Source organism: Sinocyclocheilus anshuiensis, unplaced genomic scaffold (assembly GCF_001515605.1).
Source record: "Sinocyclocheilus anshuiensis isolate Anshui unplaced genomic scaffold, SAMN03320099.WGS_v1.1 scaffold604, whole genome shotgun sequence".
In the NCBI taxonomy this organism is placed as follows: Eukaryota; Metazoa; Chordata; class Actinopteri; order Cypriniformes; family Cyprinidae; genus Sinocyclocheilus; species Sinocyclocheilus anshuiensis.
The window spans coordinates 33,345-47,558 of NW_015557078.1; the positions used below are offsets into that span (position 1 = coordinate 33,345).

The 14,214-nt window shown below is 35.9% G+C and overlaps 1 protein-coding gene across 1 annotated transcript in view; it reads right to left on the bottom strand.

The window, feature by feature from the left end:
* The window catches only part of lekr1 (Leucine-, glutamate- and lysine-rich protein 1), a 161,923-nt gene that overhangs the window by 14,112 nt on the left and 133,597 nt on the right, over positions 1-14,214 (bottom strand). The window contains exons 11-12 of the mRNA XM_016471512.1: positions 12,250-12,414; positions 6,187-6,453 (exon numbers count right to left, since the gene is read on the bottom strand). Of these exons, the coding sequence (XP_016326998.1) occupies positions 6,187-6,453; positions 12,250-12,414 (432 nt within the window). The remainder of the gene's footprint in view (positions 1-6,186; positions 6,454-12,249; positions 12,415-14,214) is intronic.

The window sequence follows — 14,214 nt, forward strand, 5'->3', positions numbered from 1 at the left end:
TAACAAATCAATCGGGCCTAAAGCGGTTCCATAAATGACAAATTAAGTTCACACAATCTCACTAATTTGTGCATGTTTATTTTTAAGCAGCTCTTAATGTTGATCATGAATCAAATCGATCCACCATCACAAACAGAGAATATATCTGTACTGTTTAATGCATTTGAGATGTTGTTTTCCTCTGTGCATACCTGACATGTCACAGGTATATTTTTTCCTCTGTAAATGTCAGAAAGCTCTGGATTTATGGCATGAGCAGTAGCGTGTGGTGGCCTCCTGAAAAGAGTCAAAGCCCCTTCTTCAATTTAAATTCATGTTCCAGTACTGGAATGTTTAAAGGGTTTCTGGGTTAAAGGTATATACACTGAACAAAATTATAAACGCAACACTTTTGTTTTTGCCCCCATTTTTCATGAGCTGAACTCAAAGATCTAAGACTTTTTCTATGTACACAAAAGGCCTATTTCTCTCAAATATTGAGTAATTTTTAATTAAAATTAAAATTGTAATTAAAGCAAAAGGAGCCCCTACCAAGTATTGAGTACATGTACAGTAAATGAACATGCATACAAAAAAATGTTTTTTTTTTATTGGTCTTATGAAGTATTCTAATTTGTTGAGATAGTGAATTGGTGGGTTTTTGTTAAATGTGAGCCAAAATCATCACAATTAAAAGAACCAAAGACTTAAACTACTTCAGTCTGTGTGCATTGAATTTATTTAATACACGAGTTTCACAATTCGAGTTGAATTACTGAAATAAATGAACTTTTCCACGACATTCTAATTTATTGAGGTGCACCTGTATACAATATATATATATATATATACTGTTATCAATCAATTAAATAAACTTAATCGCACATTTTTTCAGAAATTAATTGCGATTAATCCCATCTAACATAAGTTTTTAAATATACTTTTATATTGCAATAATTTCACATTCAATCTTAAAATTAATGTAGAAACAACATAAAGACAGTATATGAAGACTTCATTTGCAAAAACAGATAACTCTGTTAACTTGGACCCTGAAACAGAATTCCTTACATCACGATTTAACAAGCGGATTATTATCAATGATGGAAACAGTTGTTTAATATTTTTTGATCTACAATTCTTTCAGGATGCTCTGATGAATAGAAAGTTAAAAAGAGTAGCATTTATTTAAAATCTAAATATTTTGTAACATTATACATGTCTTTACTATCACTTTGATCGATTTAATTCACCCTCCCCAAATAAAAGTATTAATTTCTTTAAAAAGACATACTGATCCCAAACATTTTAATGAAAGTGAGTATATATGTATTTATTATATTAATTATTTCTGTAACAATACAAAACAAAAGTGATATTAGCATACTGCTAAGCTAACAATGTAATAATCTAACATGTCTACAAATAGCGCACAGAAATATTAAACTGAATATTTCTAATTAGATTTAATTATTTGTATTGAAGCTTTTGGGCAACAAAAGAAATCTAATCTAATTTTAATCACATTTCTTAAGACTCATCTGCCATCTTGAATAAATTGTTTCCCTCATCACTAAGATTGGCTTATTTGCTAAGGATAAAAAAATTATGCTGCCTTTAAAATTAACAAAAATTAGGTCTCTTTGAAGGGAGCAATTTAGACCAGCTTTTGTGTCAAGACTGCATCTATGATGTCTTAAAATACTGTCTAGGTAGGCAGCACATTTAATTTAGGAGGAGAGCTATAGTCTTTCCCACTTGCTCTTGAACCGGCAACCTCATAAATCCTCATAAACATCAACTACAGTCTGAAAATATCTCACATGCCTCTGAAGAGAGCAGGCACAGTTCAAAGACAAGATGAAAAGGCCGAGAGAAAAAGAGAGCGCAAGAGGGGGAGGAAGGGAAAAGAACATCAAGAAGGTGCTTCTTTTGAAAGGTGAAGCGTTAAATGCCCTTAGGTATCGATTTTATATCACAGTCAGATCTTAGTTAGCTTTAATGGATTCTTAAAATGCAGCGAAATCTTTCCCACAAAAGAAAGCCATTTGCTTTGAAAGTGGGGAGGGAGATGAGAGCGGGAGAGACGCTGCGCTCTGGGGCCGGCATAAAAGAATATGTCAGCTGTGAAATTCACGTCACGGCACCTTGAACTAGATGAACTGGCGAGACATGGAGGAGAGAGAGAGAGAGAGAGAGAGCGAAAGAGAGGAGCGGGCCGAGGAGGGTGGAGGTGGATGGCGGACCCTGAGGGGCGGAGGAAAGGGCTTTTGGAGTGGGAGAATATGAGAGCGAGAACTGACAAGAGTGTCGTGACTGAAACCACAGACTGCCCCCTGGAGACACAGGCATGCGTGTCAACAGAGTACTGCCCCACATACTCGCTGTCTGACTAGAATGATTCACTCATCTTTCCCACACTCTCACACAGGCACATGTCAACTCTGCTGTTTCTTATTTTGGTTCTGGATATTTATTCTTGTTCTCTTCTCTGACCTGGGTAAGGTCTGTGTGCCAGTCATTTCAGTTGTTAATATGAATCCTGATGTTGGTCACGATTGTTGATGTCTCACGTCTGCATACTTTAGTAGTAAGCTACTAGACTGCCTGTCTAAATCTTAGCTTGCTTCATTTTTGCACTGTGATATAAATGACGTCTCAGAAAAAAAAAAAAAAAGCTGTCTCAGCATATCAGTGATGGACACCTGTCATGGTTTTATTAGTATGATCCATTGTTATTGGCCTTCATTACCAATTGTCTGCTTTGTGCAAGCAGTGTTTGAATTGTGTCAGAGCTCTTGCACTTTACTTTTTTTTTTACCTCTAGAGGTCGGTAAAAAGCCATTTAAAACCAGATCAATACAACCAAATCAATTGTGGTTCAATGTAGCCTAGTTTATCAAGTACAAATCCTAATATCTCAACTTCAAAAACACACAATCATGCCCAACTATTAAATATATTAAATAATAAAAACTTCAAGACTCACACTATAATACAGTGCTGTGAAAAGTGTTTTGCCCCTTCCTCAAACAAATTTTAATATTACATAAAGATAATGCAAGTAAATACAAAATGCATTTTTTTTTAATTATGATTTAATTTATTAAGGGAAAAAAAATTCTGTCCAAACCTACCTGGCCCTACATGAAAAATTAATTGCCCCCTCCTGTTAAATCATGAAAGAACCGTGATTAACCACATTATTTTAGAAAGCTGAGTTGAATTTCACTAGACACACCCAGGCCTGATTACTGCCAGAACTGTTGAATCAAGAAATCACTTAAATAGAACCTGTCTGACAAAGTGAAGCATGCTTATAGAGCAACACATCATGCCGCGATCTAAATAAATTCAATAACAGATGAGAAACAAAATAGTTGACATGTATCTAGGGTTGCCCCCGACTAAAGATTTTTCTGGTCGACTAGTAGTCGTTCATTTTAAGCATTAGTCGACTAATCGCACATTTATTAATAAACAATTTAAATCATTATAATGAGCCTTTAATTGCCTACATAGCCTAATACGCGCTCAAGCACACACATAAAGCTTGCCACAGCGCACCGCAGAAGCTAATGATTATGAATGTGTCAGGGAAAAACAGTTAAGGAGGCTGTATTAATATTTTCATAATTTATTGATAAAATACTGCTTTTTTTGTTTTCGGTTTAAGAGATGAAGTCGACGTAACTCGTCATCTCCGCAGTTGTGATGCACCTGTATGCATGTTTCATACGGATTACATAATCCGAGAATATTTGTTTTCCATTTGATTTGGTTCATTTGAAAGTAGACATTTCACTCTCTATGGATATATTTTTTCTATGACTGTAAGGCAAGCATACACGGAGTTTCGTGCTCAAGTTCACGGAGACACGACGGCAGAAAGTGCATTTCATAAAGTAGACATTTCCCTCTCTATGGATATATTTTTTCTATGACTGTAAGGCAAGCATACACGGAGTTTCGTGCTCAAGTTCACGGAGACACGACGGCAGAAAGTGCATTTCATTATTTTACAAAAGCGCAATGTTTTGTTGTTATTGTGAGTGCAAATAAATAAACGTAGAGTCTTTACAGATTCGAAAGATGTATTACTCTTATCTGTATGAACAGAAATTATGGAGAATTTAAAGAGCAATTGACCGTACCCGCGCCTCCATCTGTCCTGCAGTGTGCACGCTTCTACACTCCACACAGACACTTTAATAGCGCACATTTTTCTAGGCTAGCCTAACATTAGATTGAGAGGTCATGTAAAGTTGCTAATACTTACATATTTCAGATGATAAGCCGTATTTGTGGAGGATGAATGATAGGTGAGTGTTTGGATGTCCTGCCTGATGTAGGCTACTGTATTACCATAGACTAGCCGTTAACGATCTGTCCGTCACAAACTGCGTGACTTCGCCTGTGGATTATTATTTTTTTTTCTGACTAAGCGACTAAAAACATTTTGGTTGACCAAGCCTCTTCTTGTCGACTAACGGTTAGGGGGCAGCCCTGTATCAGTCTGGAAAGTTCTCCAGCGAACCACGGTCGGAGCCATTATCCACAAATGGAAAAAACTTGGAACAGTGGTGAACCTTCCCAGGAGTGGCCGGCCTACCAAAATTACTCCAAGATCGCAACGACAACTCATCCAGGAGGTCATAAAAGAACCCAGAACAATATCTAAAGAACTGCAGGCCTCGCTTGCCTCAATTAAGGTCAGTGTTCATGATTCAACAATAAGAAAGAGACTGGGCAAAAACGGGGGCTGTTTTGCAGCTTCAGGACCTGGACGACGTGCCATAATTGATGGAACCATGAATTCTGCGCTCTATCAGAAATTCTGAAGGAGAATGTCCGGCCGTCAGTTTGTGACCTCAAGCTCAAGCGCACTTGGGTTATGCAGCAGGACAATGATCCCAAACACACCAGTAAGTCCATCTCTGAATGGCTCAAGAAAACAAAATTAAGGTTTTGGAGTGGCCAAGTCAAAGTCTGGACTTAAATCCAATTGAGATGCTGTGGCATGAGCTTAAACAGTCCTTTCATGCTCGAAAACCCTCCAATGTGGCTGAATTAAAACAATTCTGCAAAGAAGAGTGGGCCAAAATTCATCCACAGCGATGTGAAAGATTAATTGCCAGTTATCGCAAATGTTTGATTGCAGTTATTGCTGCAAAGGGTGGCACATCCAGTTATTAGATTTAGGGGGCAATTACTTTTTCACGTAGGGCCAGGCAAGTTTGGACAGCCTTTTTCCCTTAATAAATGAAATCATTATTTCAAAACTGCATTTTGTATCTACTCGGGTTATCTTGTAATGTAATGTAATATTAAAATTTGTTTCATGATCTGAATCTTTTAAGTGCGACATATGCAAGAAATTTAAAAAACAGAAAGGGGGTAAAAACCTTTTCACGGCACTGTATATTTTTCTGTGCACCAAGAGGAATGTAGAATTCTGCGTCCTTGATACAAATCATTCCAGCTTCAATTCCTGTGGTCATTTGGTAACATTTTACAAGTTTCAATGTGTTAACATTTATACTGTAAATGCATTAGGTATCATGAACTAAAATGTACTCATTTTTCTAAAGGATTTATTAATTTAGGTTAAATTAATTTATAAATATACTACACTTCAGGGTTTAATATATAGTTTTTTATGATACAGTTAAAATGTTTTCATTTATTTATTTACTTTTACAATGTTAAAAAGATATACTACTTTTCAAAAAGTTTAAGTTTTTTAAATTATTTATTAGATTTTTTAATATATATATATTCTTTATTGCCACTTTTGCTAAATAAAAGTATATATTTAAAAAATCATTGTACTAACCCCAAACATACATTCAACTAACTAAAATTAACATTTCACAATTTATTGTAAAATGTTTCTTTCTGTGACAGGTTTTCCCTTTTACAGGTAACCCCTAATATATTTTTTTTCTTAAATTTGAAATCTGGTTTGACATATAAATGAAATTAGCACTCCCAGCATGCATTAGTAAAAGTATACCCACACTAAAGACTATATACATGAACATTGCGGTATCACTAGCAGCTAGTTCTTCCTATGAAGTGCTAAGAAATTGTATAAATGTGCAGTGAGTTAAATCCATTTCTAGACTGACAGGCTATGGCCCATTCGTGTGTCAATAACCCTTCTAAAACTCCCACCTGTAAGTGAACGGAGGGGGAATGCCTCACCTCTTCCTGTAGGGTGGCCCTCTCTTCTTTGAGCTGCTGTATGTTAATCTGAGCCTGGTTCAGCTCCTGTGTCTTCTCCTGCAGCTCCTGCAGGGCTGACTGCAGCTGTGCCTCTCCTGTCCTCCGCTCTTCCAGGAGCTGATGCTGCCTCTGGGAGGCGCTCTCACAAACATGCTTCATCTCTTTCTCCTGCTCTTTAATGCGCTCCTGCAGCACTGCCAACTCCTCATGGAGCTCCTGCACGGCTGAATGAATGAGAGCAGGAATCTAGAGCAAAAGAGAGAAGGAGAGATAGACAGACATGCAAATATAGTTTGGAGAAAAAAAAAGAAAAGCACACACACAGACACCAAAAAACATTTGTCCTGATGACTATGACTATCTTTAAAAATCTAACAAATTATTATTCTTATTATTTTTTTTTTGAACAATGGCACATTTAATTAATTTAAAATTACAGTGAAGAAATTGATAACATTAGAAAATATTTATATTTTAAATAATTCTGTTCTTTTGAACTTCTTTTAATCAAAGAATCCTGAAAAAAATGCATCTCAGTTTCCACAAAAATATTAAGCAGCAGAAGCTGTTTTTAACAATGATTATAATAAGAGCTACTATTAAAGGGGTCATATGATGCTTTTTTAAAGATCATTATTTTGTGTATTTGGTGTAACAGAAAAATCGCATCATATGACCCCTTTAATAAATGATCACCAACACTAATCGATAATGAACGCCAAATCACTGTATTAGAATGATTTCCGAAGAATCATTTGACACTGAAGACTAGAGTAATGGTACAGTTTTGCCATCACAGGAATAAATTACATTTTAAATTATATTCAAATAGAAAATGTGACAATTTTAAATTATAATAATGTTTCACAATATTACTGTTTTAATGCATATTTCATCAAATAAATGCAACCATAGTGAGAATAAGAATTTTCTTTCAAAAACATTAAAACATTGTAATTATTCCAACTTTTGACCCCTATTGTGTATATATAGGGTAGATAAAGATATTTTGGCATCACATCAACTTGCCCTTAACCCCTTTGCTCCCAAATCTCCTCCCCATTTAGGCCATGCCCAGCAACCCCTCATCTGTGGCATGCAGACAGACAAAACCTCTCAACATCACTTCTGGACCAGTAGACCTGCCTCCACCAATCTTCCTCCGGCCAAACTCACACGCACATGCACACACCGAGTATCAGGCTCCACCGGACAGACAGTAATCAGACATCATTTATGGCCATGAACAAAGGAGAGGTGTGAGCCAAAAACCAAACAAGAGACATGGAAACAGACACAGGGGGCTCTATGTGAGTGTGTGTGTGTGTGTGGGGGGGGGGCGTCAACTTTTAACTTTATTTATTTCTAAAGCACTTTCAAAACCAAAGTGCTGTACAGGATGACTAAATAAAAATACAAAAATAAAATCAAGCACAAAACATTATAAACATATACCACAACAACAACAAAGAACAAATTACAAGACATTTTTAAATGCTAATGAAAACAAATTAGTTTTAAGCACACTCTGAAATACAGGTAGTGTAGGAGAAGATTTGACAGACAGAGGAAGGTCATTCCAAAGCCTTGGAGCAGCAACAGGAAAGGCCTGTTCACCTTTACATTTTAAACGAGATCGAGGTGCCATCAGATGTAATTGATCGTTAGAACGCAAAGACCTATTGGATTGATGCAAACTGATTAAATCAGAAATATACTCTGGTGCTAAAACATGCAAAGCTTTAAAAACATATAATAGCACTTTATAATGAATCCTGTATCGTACAGGAAGCCAGTGTAATTTAATAAGCACAGGAGTAATATGCTCTCTCTTCTTGGTACCCGTTAAAAGACTAGCTGCTGAATTCTGAAAAAGCTGCAGGCGGGAGAGAGAGGCCTGACTCACACCCAGATACAATACATTACAATAATCCAAACGAGATGACACAAAAGCATGCACAACTGTATCCAAGTCCTCAAAAGAAAGGATAGACTTCAACTTAGATATAGATCTAAGATGAAAAAAACTATTTTTAACAACGGCATTAATTTGAGCTCTGAGTCAAAAATGACACCAAGGTTTTTCACACTAGAAAGATTTTTCCCAGGAAGTAACCCCAGGCAGTCAGTGACATCATCCACACGTCCCTTTTTACCATATAAAATAATCTCAGACTTATTCTCATTCAGTTGGAGAAAATTATTAGCCAACCAACACTTAACCTCAGCCAAACATTCATACAGAGATTGAATGGATAAAATATCCTTGCGTTTCAATGGTAAATAAAGTTGTGAGTCATCAGCATACAAATGATAATGAATGCCGTGTTTTTCAAAAATTGATCCTAGAGGGAGCATATAAAGGGAAAACAAAACCGGTTCCAGGATTGAACCCTGAGGATCCCCACACATGAGTGGGGCAACAGATGAAGAGTAATTCCCTAGACTGACTGAAAAAGTCCTATCTTTTAAATATGAAGAAAACCATTCTAAGGCTAAACCCTGAATGCCTACATGGTCTCTAAGGCGATCAATGAGAATGTTATGGTCAACTGTGTAAAATGCTGCGTTAAGATCTATAAGTAACAGAACAACACAACTTCCAGAATCAGCACCACGTAGAATATCATTAGTAACCCTCAAAAGAGCTGATTCTGTACTATGGCCAGCTCTAAACCCTGACTGAAATCTATTCGAAATGTTGTTCTTCACCAAAAAATCATTAAGCTGTGCATACACAATCTTCTCCAGTATCTTTGAAATAAAAGGCAATTTTGAAATGGGATGAAAATTATTAATATCAGAGGAGTCTAAACCAGCTTTTTAAAGAAGGATCTGGATAACTGCATGTTTAAAACTAAGAGGAACAACACCAAATGTCAAGTTACTATTCATAATAGTTAAAATGCATGTAACAATAGAATTAACCACTTCTTTAAATAAAAGAGAAGGAATCACATCACAGGGAGACCTAGTGGGCTTCATGTACACAATTATTTCTTTGAGTTGTGGAAGAGATACCGGCGTAAAACAAGTCAATTGATTTGGAAGGACAGAGTGTACAATAAAATCATTAGTAACAGATTAAATCTGGGATCTAATTCCAGCAGTCTTATCAATTAAAATGTTTAAAAACTTTTCACATGTGTTAACAGAAGGAAAGAGTAATGGCATAACAACAGGATGGAGTACAGTGTTTATAGTAGAAAAAAGCACTCTAGAATTATGGCAGTTCCTCGAGATAATATCAGAAAAATAATTAGATCTAGCTAATTTAACAGCTCTTTGTTATTCACTCAAACAACTCTTCAAAATCTCATAAGAAACCTGTAGTTTATCTTTAAGCAATTTACGTTCGGCCCTTCTGCACTCTTGCCTGAGAACACGGGTATTACTGTTCAACCAGGGCTGTGTCTTGACCTTTTTATTCCTAATTTCCAAAGGAGCCACAAGATCTAAAATATCTGAACATGTAGAGTTGAACTGATTGACCGACTGTTCAGGTCCAATACAAAGAGAGGGAGACTCAATCAAGCGAATTAAAGGAGAAACTCCAAAGGCTGCTGAAAATTTACTAGCAGTTCAAGGAGTAAGAGCACGAGAAGCAATAGAAGAAGAAACATTCATAATCTGAGTACTACATGGGAAAGTAGGGCTAAAAAGGGCTTGTGGTCAGAGAAAACAGTGTCTGCAATTTTCACCCCACTAACTGAAAACCCCAAAGATAATACAAGGTCAAGAGTATGACCACGCTCATGTGTTGGACCAGAAACACACTGTAAAAGATCAAATGACTCACTAACCAGGGGCTTTGAAGGGCAACAAACATGTATGTTGAAATCCCCCAAAATTTAAATATTTTCAAAAGAAGGGACAATTACAGATACAAATTCAGAAAACTCCTGAATAAAATCCCCATGCATGTTTGGGGGTCTATAAATCAAAACACAACACAGATTTAAAAGAATTCAACATAATTAACTGAGTTCCAAACGTACAATGAGACTCAGAAGGTAAAAGTCTGCATTTGAACCTGTCTTTAAAAATAACAGCAAGACCACCACCACGGCCAACAGACCTGGGTGTACTAAAAAAACTACAACCAGGAGGAGAAAGTTCAGAGAGAGGAGTCGTTTCACCGACGTTGAGCCAAGTCTCAGTTACAAATAAGAAGTCTAATTCATGAGAGAGAAAAAGATCATTCAAAATAAAAGACTTATTTGCAAGGGACCTTGCATTAATCAAGGCCATTGTCACTGGAATGGAGTCAGGAAAAGGTACAGCTGTGTGTAAAGTGGTATCGTTTACCGGACTTCCATAACGCAGGAAACGAAGATTTTGGCGATTTACTCTTCGATCGCCTGACCGCCGCCTCACATGAACCATCCGTGAGGACCAGAGCACTGGCACAGATAAAGACGGGAACGAGGTATGAGCATCTTAGGTTTGGCATCACATCAACGGCCTCCGCCACTGAAGACGCAGGTCCGATGAAAGGATATTTCCCGAACTTCTTTGATCTCACAAGGCCTCCAGCACGCTTCCTTCTGCATTTCTTGAAACAGGCACAGACACCCCGGCAGGTAACACATTTTCCTCAATGCGGCTGGCACATAATGAGGATGCAGCTGGCAGACTTCTCCGGGGTCGCGATTCAAACAACCAAACACCACCGATTGAATATTCAGTAGAGTCAAGCAATCGTACACCAGGGGAGAACAAGCAGTACGAGTGATAAAACAAACAACGAAAACTAAAACATGAGAACAGCTAAGCTATGAGAACAATTTTGGCTGTAAGATGAATAATGGACGAAATCTAATTTTGTCAGTCAATGACAACTTATCTCTGACTATTGATAATTCTTCTTGTTTTAATGTAAAAAGAAACTAAGATACGATATATTTTCCTTTGTGGTTTAATAATTTATGCATCAGAGGGTTATTAATTAATTCAGTTAATTAATTTATTAGTTCAGGTAATTAATTAGTTCAGTGGGAAACTGAGAGCGATTCGAGTCTCATGTTCGAGCCCTCCAAGAAAGTCAAACATGTTTGTTTTACATTAGGATTATATGAAAATGTGAACTCACCCAGTTGAGATCAAATGGCCAAATAAGGATATTTACGTGCCATGTAAATCTTTGTATTCATGTTGGGTTACATATGAAAAACATTTATACTATTTTCAACAAAAGTTTGATTTAATCACTCTAAATATGGTGTAACCATATTTAAAAATAAATAGCAAAAATACATATTTTCTTATAACGAATACATCTAAAAATACACATCTTAATTATTATGCATGAAGCTTTCTTGGGGTTGTACTAGGGCTGCACAATTAATCGAATTTCTAATCACGATTACAATTATGGATGCCACAATTACATAATCGTTCAAAGCGGCAATTAATCGTTCAAAGTCCACTTATGTTATTCTGCATGCTTAAGATATGTGTTTTTTTTCCTTCTACATGTTATCTTAAGGGTTTTTCCATTGTTTTAGATTTAGTTGTAGTATAACATTATAATACCATTCATATTTTTACTTTTTTTATAATTTAAAGAAGAAACCAGTCCGATGTATATTTGAGGCTTAATACTATAGAAAAGCACTAAAGGTTTTTCAGTTTTCAGAGTGTTTTCAGCTTGTTTATTTTCATATAAAAATACGGCATGCAGTTGCATCAAACAATGGTATAAACATCATTCAGTGTAAATTGTGATCATCGTAATCGCAATTACAATTTCAAGGGAATAATCAACAATTATGATTTTTGTCAATCGTGCAGCCCTAGGTTGTACCATTTGACACCCCAAGAACTAACTGACTTTGACACATTAATTGTGATATTTTATAGTAAGTTTTTTTTTTTTCATAACAAAATGACTGCATTTTGCTTATAATGCTCTGATCTAGGCAAAGGTTTTTTGTTGTTTTTTTATATTAGCAATATTTAAAAGCAAAACTGCTTCACTACTCTGGTGAGCAGCAGTCCATGATGAAGACATGTAGATGTCACATGGTTAGTCATTTGTACCTTGTTTTGTAGTTGCTGTTTTTCACTCTGGTATTTGTTAATCAGCTCCTGGTTTTTTTGTCTTTGGATGTCCAGTTCAATGTCAGCTTCTCTTCTTAACTCCATCTCTTGCTGTTTCAGCTGTTTGTCTTGCTCAGCCTGTTTCTGCTGGAGAAAAGCCTCCATCTGTATGCACACAAATATGGGTTAAATAAGGGCTGAGATCAAATAAAGTAAAGTAAAGTAAATAAAATCTACAGAGAATGAGATTATTATTTGTGCACTTAACCCATAAACTGACATTCAGTCTACTGAATTTATTAATTACAGAAAATGTAATACAATTTAGACATAACACAAAAGAACAGTGGTTAACTAAACCTAAAACTATTAAAAATAGTTTGTGTTAATTGAAATAAAGATGAAGTAATATATAAATATTGAAAATATGAAAGTATTAAACTTAAAAAAAAATCCTTCAACTAGAAATGTTCTCTAGTAAAATTACACCTAAAATTACTACTAAACTGAAATAACGGTATATTAAAGCTAAATAGAAATACTAAAGCATAACAAAACTACTAAAACGTTAAAATTAAAATATAAAAAGCTAATTTCATGTGTGTGTGTGTATGTATATATATATACATATGCATACATGCACACACAAATACATACATAACATAAATATATATGTGACCCTGGACCACAAAACCAGTCATAAGGGTCAATTTTTCGAAATTGAGATTTTTGAGATTTCCATACAATGTATTTTTTCTATTGCTACAAATATACCCCAGCGACTTAAGACTGGTTTTGTGGTCCAGGGTCACATATATAAATAATACTAAAATAATACTGCAAAATAGTCACAAAAGAAAAACAAAAATAAAGAAGGACACCATAATACATAACCAAATAGGAAGCCACATGCAAATCCCCTGAACACCTGCACACTTGCATCACACTTGCCGCTATTCACGTTGAATGAATTTTCTTGCATAACAATATTAATTTGTCATCGAAAAATTACACTGTAAAACAGCTAACAGGACAAAATGGCTATGAGATACATTCATCTCTTTTCATTTTGGTTAATTTAGGTCTTGTGTTGAAGGAAAAAGCAAATAAAGCTGTTTGTGCAGTCTTTCTGTGACTGCATGCTGTCATATCAAAGACTGGGATTTTTCACCAACTGTGTGTTGTGAAATATTGAACTGTCAGCAGTTGAATAAAATGGTTAGAGCAATTACAAACAACAAAGAAGGGGATGGTGGCATGCCATGTATTTTAAGTCAGGCATGACCAAGGCCAACATGTTTTTCATAGAGACCAGAGTGCAGACAGAGTGCGTGTGAGAGAACACAGCAGGGTTTGTGTCAGTGTGTGTGTGGTGGTGAGAGAGAGAGAGCATGAGAGTGTGTGTGATGAAGAAAGAATTTGTGTTTGTGTGTGTGTTTGACAGTAAGAGACCACTTCCACCTAGACTTGGATGCATGTTTGTGTTAACGGCAGGAAACCGGCGGGTCTTAAATATAATTTGCACTAAATCAAACGGTATTCCTCTTAATACTAGCGCGCTGAGGGCAGACCTCAGCCCACAAAAAATATAAATGAATGTATTTAAAATAATAAAAACAAAAAAAGAACTACTTCAGACAGAAAGGAAATAAAGAAAATGTGCTTCTGGTTCTTTGGGATAAGCGACGCTATGGGCCGAATAGAAACGCTATATTTGTCGTTTCAGTGTTCAAAGTGAATACAGTATATAGAATTTAAATACATTTGGCCCGAAAGCCATGAAAATCATTGCATTAGATAACAAAATATCAAAAGAAGTAAAAATCTAATCATTATGAGAGACAATTTGCATTTTAATCTCACATCAATTTAAAAGGTTTTTATTTGTATTTTGCAGTGGTGGGCCGTCAGGGCCAGCAAAGCCTTCTCTGCTGGCCTAAACACTATCAGAATCACTGATTTAGT